Genomic DNA, 23,799 nt, shown 5'->3' on the forward strand with positions numbered 1-23,799 from the left:
TATCAAGGATACATTTTTATCATCGTTCTTAATTTGCTGCTTACTGATATGGGATAATAACTTGTGGAGATATAGCTTTTTAAAATGTTGAAATTTTGCGTTGAAATTCTGTATATGTATTTATATGTAATATAAATGGAAAATTTTATGAAAAATTGTAACATATTGCACACAAATTTGGATAGTAATATTTGATTTTTTTTTAATAAGACAAAAAATTTCATTTTTTAAATGTTATATATAAATTTTATATAAAATTCTAGATAATTTTGTATGCAACAAATTTTCGCGAATAACAGTCCTTACTGAACAAGCTAACTATACATTTTCATTGTTATAACATTGATTCTATTTGCTTATCATTCAATATTTTAAGTCAAATTGTAAACGCAAGAGTTAAAAAGTAATAAATATTTTTTGATTTACAACCTTTTGCATCGACAACTATATAGGCAAACGATTTTTTATGTCAACTATAGATAGATGTCTACTACTAGATAGATACAATTACAATTTATAAATAAATTTGTAAAAATGATTAAAATTAATGAAATAAATAAAGTAAAAATAATTAAAAATTTAATATGATGATTACGAATGAAGCGAAATATGAAAATTATACGTATATTCGTATAATATATAACAATTTATATACATATATGAGTAACATATACTCGTACATATATATATATACAGGGTGCTAAAAAAGTATCGCATACGCTCAATGCCATCCGATAGAGAATGAGAATTTAAGAAAAAATGTCTAATACTATTTTTCGATCCCATGAATAATTTCGCCACATTGATTATTGTAAGTCAGTTAATCAGCACGGAGCTACAAGAGAAAGCCAGGGGCGAAGCGCGCAAAGTCTGCGGCACGACGGCTACCGCGCTAGTCGTCGCGCCAGACTTCGCGCGCTTCGCCCCTGGCTTCCTCTTGTAGCTCCGCGCTGATTAATTGATTACAATAATTAATTGCGGCGAAATTATTTATGGGATCGAAAAATACTATTAGACATTTTTTCTTAAATTCTCCTTCTCTATCGGATGGCACTAAGCGTATGCGATACTTTTTTAACACCCTGTATATATATATATGCATATATATATATATATATATATATATATATATATCATAACAAACATAATGACATCTAATAATATTATTTTCGTTCCTTTTTAGAAATGTCGTTCATGAAGAACTTAAAAATTTAAATTAAAAAAGTAAAGCAGGAAATCGTATAATTAAATGCGTCAATAAAATTATAACAAGATAACAAAAATATTATTTTTTTACAGTTAATATAAATATAACGTATTATAATTTTCTTAAACTTTTAAATATAAGAAAGGAATAAAAATACATAAAATTGCGTTCTTTAAACATTATGACTCAGACTTTTTAGTAATTTAGATATCCAACAATTTAGATATCTTACAGTCTATTTAAAGTAGAATAATGGGAGAAAAATAACATATAAGTAGTTCGATAACGATGGAATACTTATATACGCAACTACTGTTAATAACAAATGTAGAGGAAATTGTTAGTATAAGAATAATTATATACGTAATTATTGTCCCATGTTAGTGGAATGGGAATAATGTATCGGATCTTATTTAAATTGTTGAAATATATAAATCATCATGTGTGTTTATAAATGACTTATTACGGAAAATAATATTACATTTTATATATATATATATATATATATATATATATATATATATATATACAGGGTGACCCATTTTAACTTAGGCAGCCAAATAACTCGAAAACCAAGTCCGAGAGAGAAAAATGTTTCAGACAAAAGTTGTATGGTTTCAAGGGGGACATAAGATGGTACCATTGGTTTGACCTTGAAGAGTTATTTGAAGGTCACATGAAGGTCACCTTCAATTTCTTAAATGGAACCTACATTTTCTCTTTACATATTCTTGTAGCTTATCTCGAGAGCTTTCCAAAACACTATAATTAAGTACCTTTTTGTTAAGTACTTTTTGAGTTATAAGGCTTGAAATCATTTCTTAATTTTACATAAATCATAAAATATCTTGTAAAATATTCATTTTTCGATTATCTTATATTACTACTTTTATGTACAAAATAATGAGAGGAATCAATTGGTGTAAAGAAAACACATAGTTGTTTCTAAGAAAAAATATGTAATTTGCAATTAACAATTACATATTATTTCTTAAAAACAACTGTATGTTTTCTTTACACCAATTGATTCCTCTCATTATTTTGTACATAAAAGTATTAAGGTAAGATAATCGAAAAATGAATATTTTACTAGATATTTTATGATTTATGTAAAATTAAGAAATGATTTCAAGCCTTATAACTCAAAAAGTACTTAACGAAAAGGTACTTAATTATAGTGTTTTGGAAAGCTCTCGAGATAAGCTACAGGAATATGTAAAGAGAAAATGTAGGTTCCATTTAAGAAATTGAAGGTGACCTTCATGTAACCTTCAAATAACTCTTCAAGGTCAAACCAATGGTACCATCTTATGTCCCCGTTGAAACCATACAACTTTTGTCTGAAACATTTTTCTCTCTCGGACTTGGTTTTCGAGTTATTTGGCTGCCTAAGTTAAAATGGATCATCCTGTATATATATATATATATATATATATATATATATATATATATATTCATAAATAAATTTTTAAAGTTTTTTATTATATATTTCCACATTCCTTACATTAAAAAATGCGGGGCTGCTTTTAATGTTTATTAGGAACTGTAGATCTATGAAGAATGACACTCTTAGTTTTCTAGCAATTATGCATTGAGCTGAAAAATGTGTGAATGCTCTCTTCTTACTTATTATAATTATTCTATTATCTATGATTCTTTACATTTAATATATAGATTTAATGTATAGATTTGATACTATAATATTGTTTTGTCTTTTTATATTATACTAGAACAAAACAAAGCGAGCGCGCCATTTATTCTGTTATATTATATATATTTAATGACATATATACTTTTATGAACACAATTAACCCTTTCAAAATTATTTTCTCTTATTAATTTATCAATTCTTTGTATTTTAGGGTCAATATAATCTTCGCGATGTCAAATGACAAATAATACTCAAATAACACGAAACATGCAACACCATAAAAACCAATCAGAGTGACAAAAAGGAGGCAACAATACATGTCGAGAATTTCGAGATAAATCGATACATTCGAGAATCGACTTAACATGCCTTTTTTGGAATAAGATATCTTTTAATTTTTCTTAATCATAACATAGAAATTATTGTTGATAAAAAGAAATAGCTCGATTATATATATTTTATACATTTATTGAAAAAGGATCACATATTTTGATTTTGATTAATTATGTATTACATATATAATCAAAATTATAATCAGAATATTATAATAATATTTATTTCATAATTTTATTTGAAAAGCAATATTATAATATTTGCAATATAAATTATTTCTTTTTACAAATATATGAGGCCATAAAAATTGTTCGTCATTTTTATGACTCATAGATAATTTTCTAGCAATTATGACTCATAGATAATTTTCTAGCAATATTTGACCATAAAATAATTTTACTTTACTTGTATAACGTAATAATAACAATTGATATATGATTATTAGTGATAAACTATAGTCATAAACTATACATCGTATATATAGTTGTTTCGCATAGTAGCAATGGCATTAACATTCGTTCTTTAGTGTTCTACTATTTCCAAAACGAGAGAGAGAAAAAGTGCGTTCGATATATTAATCTACAACTACACTTGAATTTTCAAAAATAAAAGGTGATCGTAAAAACCACAAAGCAAAAATTTCTTAAGATGGCTAATATGAAATATATCTTAAGTTTTATTCAGACATTATTTAACTGTTACACACTTTTTATAATGCGAATAACGTTAAAAAATTAATGCGCTTCTCTTGAAATTATAGATTATATTTTCCTGCATAATGGTGCTTCTGTTACCTAAATACAGTCTACAACAGCCAACAGAAAATAGCACAAGTAATAAAAACTTTTTGCTACCAAGCAAATCAGGCGGAATTATAAATAAAAGAAGTGCGGAAGTTAGGACATTATTAGGTCCGGTTTCACTGGCAAATGATATGTTGGATGAATTACATCCAAAAACCTTAACAATATAAAAGATGCGGATGACGGATAATCATGATTTATTCTTTTAGATGACGATTTTCCGTCAAAAGAAGACAACTTTTAGATTAGAATGATTCAATGATAACATCAATCAAAGGATAACAACAATCGGGAATATATAATCGACCTGTGGCAAATTACTTTGGAAAATGAAAATCCTTCTGCAATATAATCTAGATGCGGATTCTTGTTATATTTTAATTGAGTTTCAAATTTGACTTTATCTTGCATTATATATTGGAATTTGTTGAAAATATCTTTCAGTTTATCTTTGCATTTAATTTACAATTAATGCAAGCTTACAAATATTTAAAAAATTTCAAAATTACAAAAATTACTAACTGTTAATTGAAAATTTACAATCAAATGCTTGCTTCTACTATAATAAAATAATATCTAATCTTATAGCTTTACTCGGTGGTGGGTTATCAATATTACTTTACATTTTGAATTGCAATTCATTGTAAAAACACAAAAAAAAAATAAAGGGTTTTATCAATGCAATGTATTGTTTTAAATTTTCTTGTGCTCCCTACACATCATAATTATTACACTAATTATTTTCGAAGAACATCATGGTACAATAAACCTCTCATACCAAAGTATATTTTACCAAATTCAAGCGTCACTTGCATCGTATGATAATAAAAGTGTCAGCTTCTATAGTCGACAAGTTTCTGAATTTGTCTCATGTGTTTCACAGATGTTGCTAAGTCTAATTTTGCAATTCACCTAACTCATGTCCAGCTTTTCTAGATACATTCTCATATTAGCAACAAGATATTCAATCCGTAAAAATAAATGATAATATGTAATTTGTCAAGAAGTAACGTATTAAATACTATAGTCGTTATTCCTGTAAAGATTTTCAATGTTTAACGTTTTATCAGAGAATACTCGGAAGATCAATACCGTTCTTATTTCGTATATTAATAATATACTTATATATATTTTTATATTAATAATATACTTATATATTAATAATTATATTAATAATATACTTATATATATTTTTATTACTTATATATATTTTTTGGTATAATTTTTTTGAATAATTAAATTTTATTTACAGACTAATGTTAAATTAATGAAATTGTCATTCACGCTCCTTAAGCCTTTTCTCTATATTTATTAATAATATAGTTTTATTCATTTTGCTACTATATTAATGTGTTCTCCGCATGTTTCATCTCATTGCCATTTTGCGATACGACGATGCAAAGGTTGCAACTTACACATGCCATTCACTTTTATAAGAATTCATACTATTTGTTGAAACCATGTTTCTTGAATGCACAAAAAGTTCCTTTCGATAATATATGTGGGCGATTTAGTCATAATTCTCGCAGATCTCCAACAAAGCCAAATAAGAGGACAACAAGAGTTCAAAACAGTCTGAGAAACTACAACGGATTATGATGCATTTATTCCATTATAATATGACGTCTTGCATTTGTAATCGTAACCAAAAACCAAGATTAAGAAGACTATGTGCGAAATGTCGCCATATTGTAGAATATGTTGCAATTCTTGTTACATTTTTGAACAATCTTTCCAATGTACGGTATATATGAATAAATTTATTTTCAAGCATATAATATGTTTTAATATACAATTATATGTCATTTTTAATATATAACATTACCTGAAACAGAAAAAGATTAGAAAAAAAACAGGGGAATAGATTCTTTGAAATTACTAATAAATAAAGTGTATAAAAATGTATATAAATTTTATTCAGTTATCGTTTAATTATTGCATGCATTTTTTTGTAATACTAATAACGTAAAATATATTTTAAGATAATCGTTAGAATATTATGTATTTTGTCCACTAGGATTTTACATCTTCCTATATCTTCCTATATAATGGTTTTGCTTCTTACAAAAATTATAATTGTTTCAAAAGCAGAATCGTGTGCAAGTGTAGAAACAATTGTTTCAAATCCATATAAAGAATTCAGATTTAAACAAAGTGTCGAATTCAGGTATAAAAGCGGATAGTGATACGCAAATTTGTGTTGAAATATATTTATTGTGAATTCATATAATATACAATCTTTTCAACTTACGATGAGTGTCGAAATCGTTAGCTTCTTAATTTTAATTTAGATCTCACTTCAGATTCTTGTTCAAATTTTGTTGAAAAGGAGACTTATATTTTATGCCATATCTTACTCCGTTAACACAAAGGCATAAATCATAATATAAATTTCTGATTATTAATTGCAATGTATAGTAATGTATAGTAATGTGTTTGTTTTATAAGAAATATTATTGTAATAAATATATTTGTATAATAATTATATTCGTAATCATTCAATATTATTAGCTTTGAAATCTGTTTATTATTACTTTTAAAGGATAGAAGATCCATTGGTATAATATTATCATAAATTTTATTATATTTTGTACTTAACAATAATTGCATTTGTTACATATGATTGTATAAAAAATTTTATTAAAGAATATGCAAACTGAGCAGATATATATGCACATATATATGCTCCAGCACTGATTGCACCGTTTGATATTAAAACATGCATTCTATTGTGTTATGAGAGTATCAGTAGTGCTGACATTTGTCTTGCATGTCTCACAGCTGTTGCTAAGCTGCGTTAATTTCGCAATTTATCTGGTATGTATTTCTATTTTATGAATATATACATGCATTCTAGTGAATGAATATATACATGCAGTCTTATCCAGCTTACAGAATACTGCGACACCATTTACAACTAATGTGTTAAACACAGAAAGCTGCTGCATTTATTCAGAGTTTTGATATTATGTTACTAAACTACATGTAGATATTCTTAATATATGTTATTAAATTTTTTTATATAGATAAATACACCATATAAAACTGATATTTCTCTTATAGATATAAATATTGTTAAGAGGAATGTCAGTTTTATATTGTGTGTTTATCTATATAAAAAGTTTAATAAAGCTGTGCAAACCTGAACGATTAAAAATAGCAACAAATAGAAAGTCACATTTTTATTTATTATAAATGTTAAAAATAAATTGCTATTAATCTTGTTGCTAGTAATGTTTAACTGGCGTGATACGGCTTTCAATTATTAATGATTATTTATGATTTCCATTATTAAATTATAATTGCAAGAAATGATAAATGTGTTTCCTTTTATATAACAAATACATTTTATTCGAACTATTATCAATAGTTACACGCATTGAATAATATATATTAAAACTTGAATATATTAAATAATAAATAATAAATATACGTAATTGTATATTTTAAAGTTACATAAGGATTCTTAAGAATAAAGCTAGTGAAAATATTTTCTAAATAAAATAATATATTTTAATGAAATATTTTTGAAGTAAAAAAAGTATTTCAAAGTTAATACAAGTAACTCTGATCCTATAAGTTGTTTATAATATTCCTCGAGTTCACCAAATTTTTCTAAATCTAAAATTTTTATATATTATATAAAATGTTTATATGTTTTATCTAATATTTTAAAATTTATTCCTACTTATCCCTACTTACTTATTCCCACTTACTATTCCTTATTCCTACTTATTTCTTATCTTTACTTTGCATTCGTTTTACGGTTTACGTAAGCGTACTATCATTTGCAAATTTATTACGAACAAAGGAACAGTTTACAGTTTATAGTTTGCATATCTTCGTAGTTGTTTACATAAAAGAGCTTTTATCATCAATTGTATCACTACCACGACATTTATCACTCTTGAATTGGAATTAACTATAAGTCGAATGACATCCAAATTAGGTATCAACTACATGGCATCGTTTTGCATTCTCAACAATTATTTGTCAACAATTCTATTCATCAGCCTAAACGCAATTCTGACCGCAAGTACACAGCCTGAACTAAAATTAGTTAATGTGGTAAGATGTTAATTTTTTAAATTTAAGATAAAATAATATTCGGCATTTTATATAAAATTTAAACCAAATTCTTTTTTTTTCCTTTATTATTTAAATTTGGGACTGCAAATGATTAAAAATAATTATTTTCACTCAATTTTTGTACATAGGTTTTTAGACATGGCGATCGAACACCAAATAAGGGATATGAATCGTTTCCAACTGATTCATACGTAAATGATTCATTTTTTCCGATAGGTCTTGGCGAATTGACTAACGTATGTAATTTCATTTTGATATTTTTTCTGAAAGAAAGTGGTAAAATAAAAAGAATGAATTAATGAAAATGTTATAAACCCATATTTGTAAAATTGAATATTCACAAAAATTTTGTGTGTGTATGATTTTCGATCTTCTCAAATTATAAACACATGCACAAAATTTGTTTGAAATATTTTTACCGAGAAATTATGCAGCTGACACATGCTTTACTGTTTCCGAAAAATGAATCTTTTTATCAAATAAATTTCTATCTATTTTAATGTAAAATATTGATTTTAAATTAAATTTGCTTTAATGTTAATATAAATCAATTAATCTATTTTTAATGATTTAAAATCAATTAATCAATCCAATTATTTACACAATATCTATAGCGTGGCAAAAAACGTGAATACGAATTAGGACGAGCTTTGCGCAGCAGATATAAAAACTTCCTGGGCGACCAGTATCTACCAAAGCTCGTCGTGGGTCATAGTTCCGATTTTGATAGAACAAAGATGTCCGTGCAACTCGTTCTTGCTGCTTTATTTCCGCCTACGGATCGTCGACAACAATGGAACGCTGATTTAAATTGGCAACCAATTCCGGTGACATATGTATCACGTATCGACGACAATTTTTACTTGAGTGATGAATGTCCAAAGTAAGTTTAACTAATGTTATCAGACATAAATCAAAGGAAAACAGAAATTTATTGTTTAAATGGATATATCTATTTATCTATATCTATTAGATCCTTTGATATATATATATATATATATATATATATATATATATATTTTTTTTTTTTTTTTTTTTTTTCGAATAAATAAATACATAAAAATAAAATACAATATATAGAAAATTAATTTAAAAAATATTCAAAGAAAACAACTTTAAATATTATAAATATAAAGATGAAGAAATATTTTTTCAAACTCGAAGATTTATGCGAAAGACGAATAGATTTATATCTAACATAAGATGCGTTTCAGATATCTTGATGAGTACAATCGTATATTGAATTTGCCCGAAATAAAAAAAGAGATATCACGATTTAAAGACATAATGAGAAAGTTGACGGAATTAACCGGTAAAAATATTGAGAAACCTTTAGATTTACAATATTTGTATCAGACTTTTGTAGCGGAGTCGTCCATGAATCTAACCCTTCCCGAATGGGTGCACGATTACTTTCCTGAACCACTGTTCGATACGACTGTATTCGCATATAATATTGCCAGTTATTCTTCTTTAATAAGAAAGCTCTACGCTGGTAAGATATAGTCAGAAAATTTTATCTTTATAATTTTATGTATACATACTCTTTACGATATATATTTATAAGAATTCTTTTCTGCTTCAGGCCCGATGATTCGCGCCATACTCAACAATATGATAACTGAAAAAAATCCAATCCCATCGAATACAAAGCTTTATTTGTATAGTGGTCACGAAACTAACATCGCAGCGATATTACACGCATTTAAATTGTATAAACCTCATGTACCTGAATTCTCTAGTGCGGTTATTTTAGAATTATTGGAGCAAAACAAGCAGTATTACGTGAAAGTGAGTATATTACATCAAATATAAAATTTTTTTATTTCTCTGATTAATTACGCGTCAATATTAATTCAATCTATGATTTTTCGAGATATATACATGAAATATGATTTTTCGAGATATATACATGAAATATATCTTGAAATCGATGAATATGTCGTATCTTTTGAGATGTAAATTAAAATTATAATATTAAAATTAATATTAAAATTACAATATTAAAATTAATATTATTTCTCCTTTGTTATTATTATAATTTTTAATTTGTTAATCCTTGCTTTGTATGAAATTTTTAATTAATTTTTTAATAAAAATATTAAACAATCAAAGAGAGATGACTATGTCAATAATTAAATTATCCATTAATATATGAAAATAAATATAAATTTAATTATTAATTTCACGTTTGTTTTATTAACAATAAGTATTATTTTATAATTTTATAAATCTTTTATATAGTTTTTATATTATCGAGGCATTCCGCCGATCTTTGATGAACTTCAGATCCCAGGTTGTGAAATGCTCTGTCCTTTCGACAAGTTCTCGTACCTAATTCACGATTTGATTCCGTCTGACGAAGATATGATTTGCGACAAGAGGCAGACTCCGGATTACGCTAACACGGAATATCCTATCACATTGGAGAGCAAAACATATAATTTAATAAAGAAACATAAATTTAATTAAGAAACGAAATTGCATTAACGCATAGTAATAATTTAAATATTGTATATCCATAAAATATTTTAAATCCATAATTTGTATATAATAAAAAATAATAATGCAATTATGTTTCATATAGAGAAGTAATTACAAATATTTTTTTTTTGAAAACAATTATCTGTATTTTTTATTTTACTGTTATATAAATATCAATAAATCATTTTTCGACATTGAAAAATTAATCGATTCAAAGAAAATGTAATAAAGAAATTTGTTTTGCTAATTATGATTTTAATAAGTTGTAGATAAAGGTTGGTCCTTATCATGTACTAAAACAAAACACCTTAATCCTTTTTGTAATTTTACTTACTTTTCGTAAACTAGTTTCGTAAACTAGTTTTTCTAGTTTATATATATATATATATATATATATATATATATATATGTTTGTGTGTGTGTGTGTGCGTGTATGTGTGTGTATGTGTGTATTATTCAAAATATTAATTTGTTAAATAAAAATTTATATTTGAAATTTTTTTTCAAATATAAAAATTATAATTCAAATATAAAAATTTTGTTTTCGAATTAACAACAATAATTTTTTATCATACTTCTAAATAAAAGATCTTTTATCAAAAGAGGTCATAAAAATAAGTCATAAAATAGGCTGACTCGAGCAAATTCCTTGAAAATTATATTTAATATGATTTACTATATGAATATATAATTTAATTAATTTAATATAATTTATTATATATATACAAAAGTAGGATCTCTCTGCACATATTAATGCTTCTTCAGTCAAGTAAGGCGTTTTATCTCTTGCAGTGTAATAAAAAACGATTTAAGCTCCTTACATATTAATGCTTCTTCAGTCAAGTAAGGCGTTTTATTTCTTGTAAAGTGTAGTAAAAAACGATTTAAGCTCCTTACTCCTATTTATTTCTTATCTTTATTTTGCATTCATTTTACGTACTACATTTAACGTACGCATGCTATTATTCGCAAGTTTATTGCGAACAAAGAAACATAAGATTATAGTTTGCACATTTTTACATTTGTTTATAAAAAAACTTTTATTGCTGTATCGCTGTTACGACATTTATCATTCAAGAATTGGAATTAACTATAAATGAAATGACATTACATTTTCACATTAGGTATCAGTAACATGGTATCGTTCTGTATTCTCGACAATTATTTGTCGATAACTCTAGTCATCAGTCTAAACGCGATTGTGACTGCAAGTATACAGCCTGAATTAAAATTAATTAATGTGGTAAGATATTATTGTTAACTTTTTTAAGATAGCATTTACTAATTTACTAAAGATTATTATTTACAAAAAACAATTTACTAAAGGTAACATTTAGCACTTTATATTAAAATCAAATATAAAATTAAAATTTAAATTAAATTAAATTAAATTAAAATTAAGTAAAATATAAGATATAAATATATAAAATTTAAATCTAACCAAATTCTCTTATTTTCCGGATAATTTAACTTTCCGACTGCAAATAATTAATAATAATTATTCTCACTCAATTTTTGTACATAGGTGTTTAGACACGGCGATCGAACACCTAGGAGTGATAGAGATGAATCGTTTCCGACTGATCCATACGTAAATGATTCATTTTTTCCGACAGGTGTCGGTCAATTAACCAATGTAAATAATGTAACTTTATTTTATTTCACTTTAATATTTTTTATGAAGAATAATAGATCCTAAAGGATAAATTAATGGAAATGTTAAAAAATATCAATATTTATAATACTGAATATTCACGAACATTTTGTGTGTAGGTGATTTTCGATCTTCTAAAATCATACACATGTGCACAAAATTTATTTAAAAATCTTTTGCTGAGAAATTATAATAAAGCTAACACATGCTATTTTAATTTCAGAAAATAAAACTTTTTATAAAATGAATTTTAATGTAGAATATACTGATTTAAAATTGAATTAAATTCGGTACAATGTTAATATGATCGAAAATCAGTAATGCATTTTTAATGATTTAAAATCAATTAATCAATCCAATTATTTACACAATATCTAGCGTGGCAAAAAACGTGAATATGATTTAGGACAAGCTTTGCGGGCTAGATATAAAGACTTCCTGGGTGATTTGTATTTGCCAAAGCTTGTCGTGGGTCACAGTTCCGATATTGATAGAACAAAGATGTCCCTGCAGCTCGTTCTTGCTGCTTTGTTTTCGCCTACGGATCACCGACAACGATGGAACACTGATTTAAACTGGCAACCAATTCCGACGACATATATATCACATATCGACGACAATTTTTATGAGGGTTATGAGTGTCCAAAGTAAGATTGACTAATGTTATCAGACATAAATCAAAGGAAACCGTAAACAAAAATTTATTGTTTAGCTGGAAATATCTATTTACCTATATCTAATAAATTCTTTGATATACGTATTGCCGAAAAAATAAATAAAGATAAAATACAATATATGTATAAACAATTAATAAAAAGATATTCTAAGAAAACAACTTTAAATATTATAAATATAAAGATAAAGAAATATTTTTTTAAACTCAAAAATTTATGCGAAAGACGAATAGATTTATATCTAAGATGCATTTCAGATATTTTGATGAGTCCGATCGTATACTGAATTTGCCCGAAATAAAAAAAGAGATATCCCGATTTAAGGACATAATGAGCAAGTTGACGGAATTAACTGGTAAAAATATCGAGAAGCCTATTGATGTGTACTTTTTGTATCATACTTTCGCAGCCGAGTCATCCATGAATCTAACCCTTCCCGAATGGGTGCACGATTACTTTCCTGATGGGCCACTGTTCGATACAACTGTATTCGCATATAATATTAACGGTTTTACTCCTTTAATAAGAAAGCTCTTAGCTGGTAAGATATGTCTAGAAAATTGTATCTTTATAATTTTATTTGTAAATACTTTTTACAATATATATTTATAAAAGTTCTTTTCTGCTTCAGGCCCGATGATTCGCGCCATACTCAATAATATGATAGCTGGAAAAAATCCAATCCCATCGAATACAAAGCTTTATTTGTATAGTGGTCACGAAGCTAACATCGCATCGATATTACACGCATTTAAATTGTATAAACCTCATGTACCTGAATACTCTAGTGCGGTTATTTTAGAATTATTGGAGCAAAACAAGCAGTATTACGTGAAAGTGAGTATCAAACATAACATTTCTTTATTTCTCTGATTAATTACGCGTCAATATTAATTCAATCTCTGATTTTTCGAGATATATACATGGAATATCTTGAAATCGATGAATATGTCGTATTTTTTGTGATGTAAATCAATATTAAAATTAATATTTCTCTTTTGTTATCATTATAATTTTTAATTTGTCAATCCTTGCTTTGTATGAAATTTTTAATTAATTTTTTAATAAAAATATTAAACCATTAACGAAAGATGACTATGTCAATGATTAAATTATCCATTAATATATGAAAATATAAATTTAATTATTCATTTCACGTTTGTTTTATTAACAATAAGTATTATTTTATAAATCTTTTATATAGTTTCTATATTATCGAGGCATTCCGCCGATCTTTGACGAACTTCAGATCCCAGGTTGTGAAATGCTCTGTCCTTTCGACAAGTTCTCGTATCTAATTCACGATTTGATTCCATCTGACGAAGATATAGTTTGCGACAAGAGGCAGACTCCGAAATATGCTAACACGGAATATCCTATCACGTTGGAGAGCAAAACATACAATTTAATAAAGAAACATAAATTTAATTAAGAAATGAAATCGCATTAACGCATAGTAATAATTTAAATATTGTATATCCATAAAATATTTTAAATCCATAATTTGTATATAATAAAAAATAATAATGCAATTATGTTTCATACAGAGAAGTAATTACAAATATTTTTTTTTTGAAAACAATTATCTGTATTTATTATTGTACTGTTATATAAATATCATTAAATCATTTTTCGACATTGCAAAATTAATCGATTCGAAGAAAATATAATAAAGAAATTTGTATATAATAAAGAAATTTTGCTAATTATGATTTTAATAAGTTGTAGATAAAGGTTGGTCCTTATCATGTACTAAAACAAAATACCTTAATCCTTTTTGTTACTTACTTACTTTTCGTAAACTAGTTTCGGAAACTAGTTTTTCTGTATCAATGAAAATAATGTGTTATAAAGAATGAAGGCAATTTATTAATGCAATTAATATATCATACTTTTATATCTTTCACTCATTTTCTAAGCTTCACTATTTATGCGTATAAATGTATATAATTTTTATTTAATCTATGAAAGGTTATTTATATAAAATTTTTTTATTGATTTTGAGTTAATTTTTTAGTAAAGAGTTTTAACAATTCTTTCTTGATTACATCTCCTCGTCGGATAACATTATTTCACAAACGAAATTCAAATGAGTTTAAAAAACATATTTTGTTAGTTAGCAATTTGTCAGGATAGCAATATAATATTTAATAAAATATTTGCTGCTGATATTAACAAATAACGATTCATATACCTGTATTTCTGCAAAATATTTATATCATTCTTATTAGCAGTTTGTACATAGTTTTCATTTTATTCTAAGAGATGCTGGAAATGATTTTAAAAATGCATACACATGTATTAACAAATCTTGCGCAAATTTTACATATTAATTATTTCATTTATTACAAATGTCTTGAATATTTTTCTTGTTCTAAATGTGGCAAAATGTTTTAGGAATTAACTGAAAAACACTGTTTGAAGGAATAATTTATTGAAAATGTGGATTTGATATTATAACGATATGTTATTTTAAATTACCTTTGTTGAAGTGTATTATATATATATATATATATATATATATATATATATACATTATGTACCAAATGCAAAAATATACACTTTAAAAAATTATGATTCGTTGCTTTTGTATTGATTTTTTATTAGATATTTGAGAATACATAATATATATTTTATATAAAATAAAGATAAATTAATAATTTAATTTATGTAACATTCTCTTTATATTTTTTATGTTTCCACATTATATAATTAATAAATAATTTTTAAGTTTCTCTTTTTAGTGTTGGCAATTAATTTGCAGCATTCGAATAAAATATTCTTTATGCGAAGGAATATATGTAGAAAGATAGGAATATAAGAAAGATTTTTTACAAGATCCCTCATATTTCATATGTAATAAAATTTAATGAATGTTATATAGTAAATTCAAAAATATATTTTATTTTAATTGTTGACTTCCGGAAAATGTTTGCGATTAATGTTTATCGTCAAATATATATATATATATATATATATATATATATGTGTGTGTGTATGTGTGTGTGTGTGTGTGCATATGTGTGTGTGTGTGTGCATATGTGTGTGTGTGTGTGTGTGTGTGTGTGTGTGTGTGTGTGTATTATTCAAAATATTAATTTGTTAAATAAAAATTTATATTTGAAAATTTTTTTCAAATATAAAGATTATAATTCAAATATAAAAATTTTGTTTTCGAATTATCAACGAAAATTTTTTATCACGCTTCTAAATAAAAGATCTTTTATCAAAAGAGGTCATAAAAATAAGTCATAAAATAGACTGACTCGAGCAAATTTCTCCTTGAAAATTGTATTTAATATGATTTACTATATAAATATATAATTTAATTTATTTAATATAATTTATTATATTAAATATTAATTATATATATATATATATATATATATATATATATATACATACAAAAGTAGGATCTCTCTGCACATATTAATGCTTCTTCAGTCAAGTAAGGCCTTTTATCTCTTGCAGCGTAGTAAAAAACGATTAAGCTTCTTATTCCTTCTTATTTCTTATCTTTATTTTGCATTCATTTTACATTTAACTCATGCTATTATTCGCAAGTTTATTGCAAACAAAGAAACATAAGATTATAGTTTGCACATTTTTACACTTGTTTATATAAAGAAGCTTTTATCGCTGTATCGCTATTAAGTCATTTATCATTCTCGAATTGGAATTAACGAATTGGAATAAATCGTGTGACATTACTTGTTCACATTAGGTATCAGTAACATGGTGTCGTTCTGTATTCTCGATAATTATATGTCGATAACTTTAGTCATCAGTCTAAACGCGATTGTGAGTGCAAGTATACATCCTGAATTAAAATTAATTAATGTGGTAAGATATTATTGTTAACTTTTTTAAGATAACATTTAAGATAACATTTACTAATTTACTAAAGATTAGTATTTACAAAAAACTATTTATTAAAGGTAACATTTAGCTTTATATTAAAATTAAATATATAATTACAATTAAAATTAAAAATAAAATTAAATTAAATTAAATTAAAATTAAGTAAAATATAAGATATAAATATATAAAATTTAAATCTAACCAAATTCTCTTATTTTCCGGATAATTTAACTTTCCGAGTGCAAATAATTAATAATAATTATTTTCACTCTACTTTTGTACATAGGTGTTTAGACACGGCGATCGAACACCCAGTAATGACGGAGATGAATCGTTTCCGACTGATCCATACGTAAATGATTCATTTTTTCCGACAGGTGTCGGTCAATTAACCAATGTAAATAATGTAACTTTATTTTATTTCACTTTAATATTTTTTCTGAAGAATAATAGATCTTAAAGGATAAATTAATGGAAATGTTAAAAAATATCAATATTTATAATACTGAATATTCACGAACATTTTGTGTGTAGGTGATTTTCGATCTTCTAAAATCATACACATGTGCACAAAATTTATTTAAAAATCTTTTGCTGAGAAATTATAAACTTAATACATGCTATTCTAATTTCAGAAAATGAAACTTTTTATAAAATGAATTTCTATTTTAATGTCGAATATACTGATTTAAAATTGAATTTCGGTACAATGTTAATATGATCGAAAATCAGTAATGCATTTTTAATGATTTAAAATTGATAAAGCTATTCAATTATTTATAAATTTCTATAGCATGGCAAAAAACGTGAATATGATTTAGGACAAGCTTTGCGGGCTAGATATAAAGACTTCCTGGGTGGTCTGTATTTGCCAAAGCTTGTCGTAGCTCACAGTTCCGATTATGATAGAACAAAGATGTCCCTGCAGCTCGTTCTGGCTGCTTTGTTTTCGTCTACGGATCACCGACAACGATGGAACACTGATTTAAACTGGCAACCAATTCCGATGACATATATATCACGCATCGACGACAATTTTTATACGGGTTTTAATTGTCCAAAGTAAGATTGACTAATGTTATCAGACATAAATCAAAGGAAACCGTAAACAGAAATTTATTGTTTAACTGGAAATATCTATTTACCTTTATCTAATAAATTCTTTGATATACGTATTGCCGAAAAAATAAATAAAGATAAAATACAATATATGTATAAACAATTAATAAAAAGATATTCTAAGAAAACAACTTTAAATATTATAAATATAAAGATAAAGAAATATTTTTTCAAACTCAAAGATTTATGCGAAAGACGAATAGATTTATATCTAAGATGTGTTTCAGATATCTTGATGAGTACGATCGTATATTGAATTTGCCCGAAATAAAAAAAGGGATGTCACGATTTAAAGACATAATGAGCAAGTTGACGGAATTAACGGGTAAGAAAATCGAGAAACCTTTGGACTTACACTATTTGTATCATACTTTCATAGCAGAATCGTCCATGAATCTAACCCTTCCCGAATGGGTGCATGATTACTTTCCTGAGCCACTGTTCGATACAACTGTATTCGCATATAATATTAACGGTTTTACTGCTTTAATAAAAAAGCTCTTAGCTGGTAAGATATGTCTAGAAAATTGTATCTTTATAATTTTATTTGTAAATACTTTTTACGATATATACTTATAAGAGTTCTTTTCTGCTTCAGGCCCGATGATTCGCGCCATACTCAACAATATGATAACTGGAAAAAATCCAATCCCATCGAATACAAAGCTTTATTTGTATAGTGGTCACGAAACTAACATCGCAGCGATATTACACGCATTTAAATTGTATAAACCTCATGTACCTGAATACTCTAGTGCGGTTATTTTAGAATTATTGGAGCAAAACAAGCAGAATTACGTGAAAGTGAGTATGTTATCAAATTTAAAATTTCTTTATTTCTCTGATTAATTACGCGTCAATATTAATTCAATCTATGATTTCTCGAGATATATAGAATATCTGGAAATCGATGAATATATCATATCTTTTGTGATGTAAATCATTATTAAAATTAATATTATTTCTCTTTTTTGTTATAATTTTTAATTTAATTTTTATTATAATTATTAATTTATCAATCCTTGTTTTCTATAAAATTTTTAATTAGTTTTTTAATAAAAATATTAAACAATTAAAGAAAGATGATTATGTCAATTATTAAATTATCCATTAATATATGAAAATATCGATTTAATTATTCATGTCGCGTTTGTTTTACTAACAATAAGTATTATTTTATAATTTTATGAATCTTTTATATAGTTTCTATATTATCGAGGTATTCCGTCAATCTTTGACGAGCTTCAGATCCCAGGTTGTGAAATGCTTTGTCCTTTCGACAAGTTCTCATATCTAATTCACGATTTGATTCCGTCTGACGAAGATATAGTTTGCGACAAAAGGCAAACTCCGAAATATGCTAACATGGAATATCCAATCACGTTGGAGAGCAAAACATATAATTTAATAAAGAAGAACATCGATTTAATAAAAAAAAAACGAAATAGCAATAACGCATAGTGCTAATTAAAATGTTATACATCCATAAAATATTTTAAATCCATAATTTTTATTTAAATTTAATAAAAAATTATATTGTTACATTTCTGACAGTAAACGTGAATAATTGAGTCTTGTAAACGTGCAGTTATAACAATTATCTTTATTTATTTATTTTATTGTTACATATTTAAATATTAGTAAATCATTTTTAATCGACACTGCAACATTAAACAATTTAAAAGGAATATAATAAAGAAATTTGTTTTGCTAATTATAATTATAATAAATTGCAGATCAAGATTAGAGTTTTCTTATCATCTACTAAAACAAAATACCCTAATTCTTTTTATAATTTTACTCATTTATGGTAAACTAGTTTTTCTGTATCAATGAAAATAATGTGTTATAAAGAATAAAAGCAATTTATTAATGCAATTAACATATCATATTTTTATACTTTTCACTCATTTTTTAAGCTTCATTATTCATGCGTTTAAATGTATATAACTTCTATTTAATCTACGTAATATTAACTATATAAAACTATTTTATTGATTTTATAGAGTTAATTTTTTAGTAAAGTGTTTTAACAATTCTTTCTTGATTACATTGTCCCATAAGCAAGTCGTCTCCTGGTCAAAAAATGTTATTTCACAAACGAGATTTAAATGAATTTGTTCTCGACGCGCTATCAAGTTGTTAAATGAAGAATCTTTTGTTAAAAGATTAGGTCATAAAGGTAAGTCATAAAGAAGGCTGACTCATGCAAATTTCTCCTTGAAAATTATATTTAATATAATTTAGTATATTAATATATAATTTAATTTATTTAATTCAATTTATTATATAATTTATTATATAATAATTAATTTATTATACATACAAATGTAGGACCTCTCTGCACATATTAGTGCTTCTTCAGTCAAATAAGGCCTTTTATTTCTTACAGCATATTAAAAAACGTTTCAAGCTCTTTATTGCTACTTATTTCTTATCTTTATCTTGCATTCATTTTATGGTTTACATAAGCATGCTATCATTCGCAAGTTTATTTCGAACAAAGAAACATAAGATAGTTCGTCCAATTTTACAGTTGTTTATATAAAGCAACTTCATCATAAATTTTATCACTATTATGACATTTATCACTCTCAAATTAGAATTAACTATAAATCGAACATTGTGACATTGCGTTGTCACAGTTTAGCTATCAGCAACATGGTATCGTTCTACATTGTCGACAATTATTTGTCAATAGCTCTAGTCCTCAGTTTAAACGCGATTTGGACTGCAAGTATACAGCCTGAATTAAAATTAATTAATGTGGTAAGATATTGTTGTTGACTTGTTTAATTTAAGAGAAAATGACATTTAGCATTTTATATTAAAATAAAATATAAAATGAGATTAAAATTAAATAAAAAAGAATATAAGATATAAATATATGAAATTTAAATCTAACCACATTCTCTTTTTTCCGGATTATTTAACTTTCCGACCGCAAATAATCAATAATAATGAATTTCACTCAACCTTTGTACATAGGTGCTTAGACATGGCGATCGAACACCCAGTAATGACAGAGATGAATCGTTTCCGACTGATCCATACATAAATGATTCATTTTATCTGACAGGTGTCGGTCAATTAACCAATGTAAATAATGTAACTTTATTTTACTTTTATTTTACTTTTATTTTATTTTTATTTCACTTTAATATTTTTTCTGAAAGAAAATAGTGAATATAGTGAAAAGAATGAATTAATGGAAATGTTATAAACCAATATCTATAATATTGAATATTCACGAACATTTTGTGTGTATGTGATTTTCGATCTTCTAATATCATACACACGTGCAGAAAATGTTCATGCACAATATTTATTTTAAATTGTTTTGCTGAGAAGTTATAAAGCTAATGCTTTCCGTTTTCTAAAAACAAAACTTTTTATAAAATAAATTTCTATTTTATCTATTTTAATATAGAATGTATTAATTAAAAATTAAATTAAATTCGCTTCAATGTTAATATGAAAATCAATTAATCTATTTTTAAGGATTTAAAATCGATTAATCTATTCAATTATATATGCATTTTTATAGAAATTTTTATATGCATTTTTATTCAATTATATATGCATTATATATGCATTTTTATAGAATGGCAAAAATCGTGAATATGAATTAGGACGAACTTTGCGCAGCAGATATAAAGACTTCCTGGGTGATTTGTATCTACCAAAGCTCGTCATGGGTCATAGTTCCGATTTTGATAGAACAAAGATGTCCCTAAAACTCGTTCTTGCTGCTTTGTTTCCGCCTATGGACCATCGACAACGATGGAACACTGATTTAAACTGGCAACCAATTCCAGTGACATATGTGTCACGTATCGACGATAATTTTTACTGGGGTTACGATTGTCCAGAGTAAGTTTTATTAATATTATGAGATATAAATTTAAAAAAAACTGTAAATCAGAAATTTATTTAAAAATTTGTTTAAATAAAATATCTATTTATTTATATCTAATTAAATTCATTGATATATGTATTATTTTCTAAAATATAAATAAAAATAAAATACAATGTATGTACAGACAATTAATAAAAAAATATTTTAAGAAAACAACTTCAAATATTATAAAAATGAAGATAAAGAAGTGTTTTTTCAAACTCGAAGATTCATGCGAAAGAGGATTAGATTTATATCTAAGATGCGTTTCAGATATCTCGATGAATACGATCGTATATTGAATTTGCCCGAAATAAAAAAGGAAATGTCCCGATTTAAGGACATAATGAGCAAGTTGACGGAATTAACTGGTAAAAATATCGAGAAGCCTAATGATTTGTATTTTTGTATCAGACTTTTGTAGCGGAGTCGTCCATGAATCTAACCCTTCCCGAATGGGTGCACGATTACTTTCCTGATGGGCCACTGTTCGATACAACTGTATTCGCATATAATATTAACGGTTTTACTCCTTTAATAAGAAAGCTCTTAGCTGGTAAGATATGTCTAGAAAATTGTATCTTTATAATTTTATTTGTAAATACTTTTTACAATATATATTTATAAAAGTTCTTTTCTGCTTCAGGCCCGATGATTCGCGCCATACTCAATAATATGATAGCTGGAAAAAATCCAATCCCATCGAATACAAAGCTTTATTTGTATAGCGGTCACGACGTTAACATCGTGACGATGTTACAAGCATTTAAATTATATAAACCTCATGTACCTGAATACTCCAGTGCGGTTATTTTAGAATTATTGGAGCAAAACAAGCAGTATTACGTGAAAGTGAGTTGATGTTATCAATAATATTTCTTTATTTCTCTGCTTAATTACGCGTCAATATTAATTCAATGATTCTATGATTTCTCAAGATATACAGAATATCTTGAAATCGAAATCTTGAAATGAATATATCATATCTTTTGCGATGTAAACGTCCGTGAATTCATTAAAATTAATATTATTTCTCTTATTTGTTATTATTATAAATTTTAATTCATCTTCTTTTAATTTATCCTTGTTTTCTGTAAAATTTTTAATTAGTTTTTTAATAAAAATATTTAATAATCAAAGAGAGATGATTGTGTCAATTATTAAATTATCAATTAAGATATGAAGATATAAATTTAATTATTCATGTCGCGTTTGTTTTATTAACAATAAGTATTATTTTATAATTTTATAAATCTTTTATAGTTTTTATATTATCGAGGCATTCCGCCGATCTTTGACGAGCTTCAGATACCAGGTTGTGAAATGCTCTGTCCTTTCGACAAGTTCTCGTATCTAATTCACGATTTGATTTCATCTGACGAAGATATAGTTTGCGACAAGAGGCAGACTCCGAAATATGCTAACACGGAGTATCTTATCACCTTGGAGAGCGAAACATATAATTTAATAAAGAAGAACATCAATTTAATAAAAAAACGAAATGGCAATAACGCATAGTGCTAATTAAAATGTCCATAAAATATTTTAAATGCATAATTTTTATTTAAATTTAATAAAAAGTTATATTGTTACATTTCTGACAGAATATACGTGAATAATTGAGTATAATAATGCAGTTATACTCCATAGGAGAGGTTATTACAAATGTTATTTTTTCGAAAACAATTATCTTTATTTATTTATTTTACTATTACATTATTTAAATCTCAGTGAATCATTTTTAATCGACACTGCAATCTTAAACCATACAAAAAGGACATAATAAAGAAATTTGTTTTGCTAATTATGATTTTAATAAACTGTAAATCAAGATTAGTTCTCTTATTATTTATTAAAACGAAACACTTAATTCTTTTTGTAATTTTACTCACTTTTACTAAACTAGTTTCTCTGTATAAAATGAAAATAATGTGTTATAAAGAAAAACAACTTAATAATGCAATTAATATATCATACTTTTATATCTTTTACTTACTTTCTGAACTTTATTATTCATGCGTATAAA

At 25.6% G+C, this 23,799-nt stretch overlaps 3 protein-coding genes, 1 long non-coding RNA gene and 1 pseudogene across 6 annotated transcripts; all 5 read left to right on the forward strand.

Annotated features, from left to right (window-relative positions):
• Nucleotides 1-3,688: 3,688 nt before the first annotated feature.
• On the forward strand, nt 3,689-4,397 carry LOC105255375. Its single transcript, XR_889521.3, has 3 exons — nt 3,689-3,803; nt 3,952-4,102; nt 4,204-4,397. It is a non-coding gene; the product is annotated as an uncharacterized LOC105255375 (long non-coding RNA).
• Nucleotides 4,398-7,783: 3,386 nt separating this feature from the next.
• On the forward strand, nt 7,784-10,569 carry LOC105255377 (venom acid phosphatase Acph-1-like). Its single transcript, XM_011264627.3, has 6 exons — nt 7,784-8,062; nt 8,212-8,319; nt 8,698-8,966; nt 9,298-9,578; nt 9,669-9,874; nt 10,328-10,569. The coding sequence occupies exons 1-6, from the start codon at nt 7,928-7,930 to the stop codon at nt 10,553-10,555; spliced, it is 1,227 nt and encodes a 408-aa protein (XP_011262929.2). The 5' UTR covers nt 7,784-7,927; the 3' UTR covers nt 10,556-10,569.
• Nucleotides 10,570-11,697: 1,128 nt separating this feature from the next.
• LOC105255389 (venom acid phosphatase Acph-1-like) lies at nt 11,698-14,342 on the forward strand. Its single transcript, XM_025415456.1, has 6 exons — nt 11,698-11,810; nt 12,093-12,203; nt 12,600-12,868; nt 13,153-13,436; nt 13,527-13,732; nt 14,100-14,342. Exons 1-6 carry the CDS (start codon nt 11,703-11,705, stop codon nt 14,325-14,327), a joined length of 1,206 nt encoding a protein of 401 aa, XP_025271241.1. The 5' UTR covers nt 11,698-11,702; the 3' UTR covers nt 14,328-14,342.
• A 2,226-nt stretch (nt 14,343-16,568) lies between these two features.
• On the forward strand, nt 16,569-19,354 carry LOC105255376 (venom acid phosphatase Acph-1-like). 3 transcript variants are annotated; one of them, XM_025415453.1, is made up of 6 exons: nt 16,569-16,738; nt 17,043-17,153; nt 17,550-17,818; nt 18,103-18,383; nt 18,474-18,679; nt 19,079-19,354. In XM_025415453.1, exons 1-6 carry the CDS (start codon nt 16,631-16,633, stop codon nt 19,334-19,336), a joined length of 1,233 nt encoding a protein of 410 aa, XP_025271238.1. In that variant the 5' UTR covers nt 16,569-16,630; the 3' UTR covers nt 19,337-19,354. The 3 variants fall into 3 exon arrangements, with proteins under 3 accessions (XP_025271238.1, XP_025271239.1, XP_025271240.1); XM_025415454.1 differs by having other exon boundaries at nt 18,103-18,350; XM_025415455.1 differs by having other exon boundaries at nt 18,103-18,200.
• Nucleotides 19,355-20,536: 1,182 nt separating this feature from the next.
• Nucleotides 20,537-23,298, forward strand: LOC105255390 (annotated as a pseudogene).
• The last annotated feature ends 501 nt before the right edge of the window (nt 23,299-23,799 follow it).

The sequence above is a fragment of the Camponotus floridanus genome, unplaced genomic scaffold (assembly GCF_003227725.1).
Source record: "Camponotus floridanus strain SB8 unplaced genomic scaffold, Cflo_v7.5 scaffold120, whole genome shotgun sequence".
In the NCBI taxonomy this organism is placed as follows: Eukaryota; Metazoa; Arthropoda; class Insecta; order Hymenoptera; family Formicidae; genus Camponotus; species Camponotus floridanus.

What these genes read in the sequence shown, in the direction of transcription:
- LOC105255377 (XM_011264627.3), top strand. Translation starts at nt 7,928, where the DNA reads ATGACATCCAAATTAGGTATCAACTACATGGCATCGTTTTGCATTCTC. An exon ending in AATAAGAAAGCTCTACGCTG is followed by an intron (nt 9,579 to 9,668) that starts GTAAGATATAGT and finishes TTTCTGCTTCAG; the next exon opens with GCCCGATGATTCGCGCCATA. An exon ending in ACAAGCAGTATTACGTGAAA is followed by an intron (nt 9,875 to 10,327) that starts GTGAGTATATTA and finishes TCTTTTATATAG; the next exon opens with TTTTTATATTATCGAGGCAT.
- LOC105255389 (XM_025415456.1), top strand. Translation starts at nt 11,703, where the DNA reads ATGGTATCGTTCTGTATTCTCGACAATTATTTGTCGATAACTCTAGTC. An exon ending in AATTAAAATTAATTAATGTG is followed by an intron (nt 11,811 to 12,092) that starts GTAAGATATTAT and finishes TTTTGTACATAG; the next exon opens with GTGTTTAGACACGGCGATCG. An exon ending in GTGTCGGTCAATTAACCAAT is followed by an intron (nt 12,204 to 12,599) that starts GTAAATAATGTA and finishes CACAATATCTAG; the next exon opens with CGTGGCAAAAAACGTGAATA.
- LOC105255376 (XM_025415453.1), top strand. Translation starts at nt 16,631, where the DNA reads ATGGTGTCGTTCTGTATTCTCGATAATTATATGTCGATAACTTTAGTC. An exon ending in AATTAAAATTAATTAATGTG is followed by an intron (nt 16,739 to 17,042) that starts GTAAGATATTAT and finishes TTTTGTACATAG; the next exon opens with GTGTTTAGACACGGCGATCG. An exon ending in AATAAAAAAGCTCTTAGCTG is followed by an intron (nt 18,384 to 18,473) that starts GTAAGATATGTC and finishes TTTCTGCTTCAG; the next exon opens with GCCCGATGATTCGCGCCATA.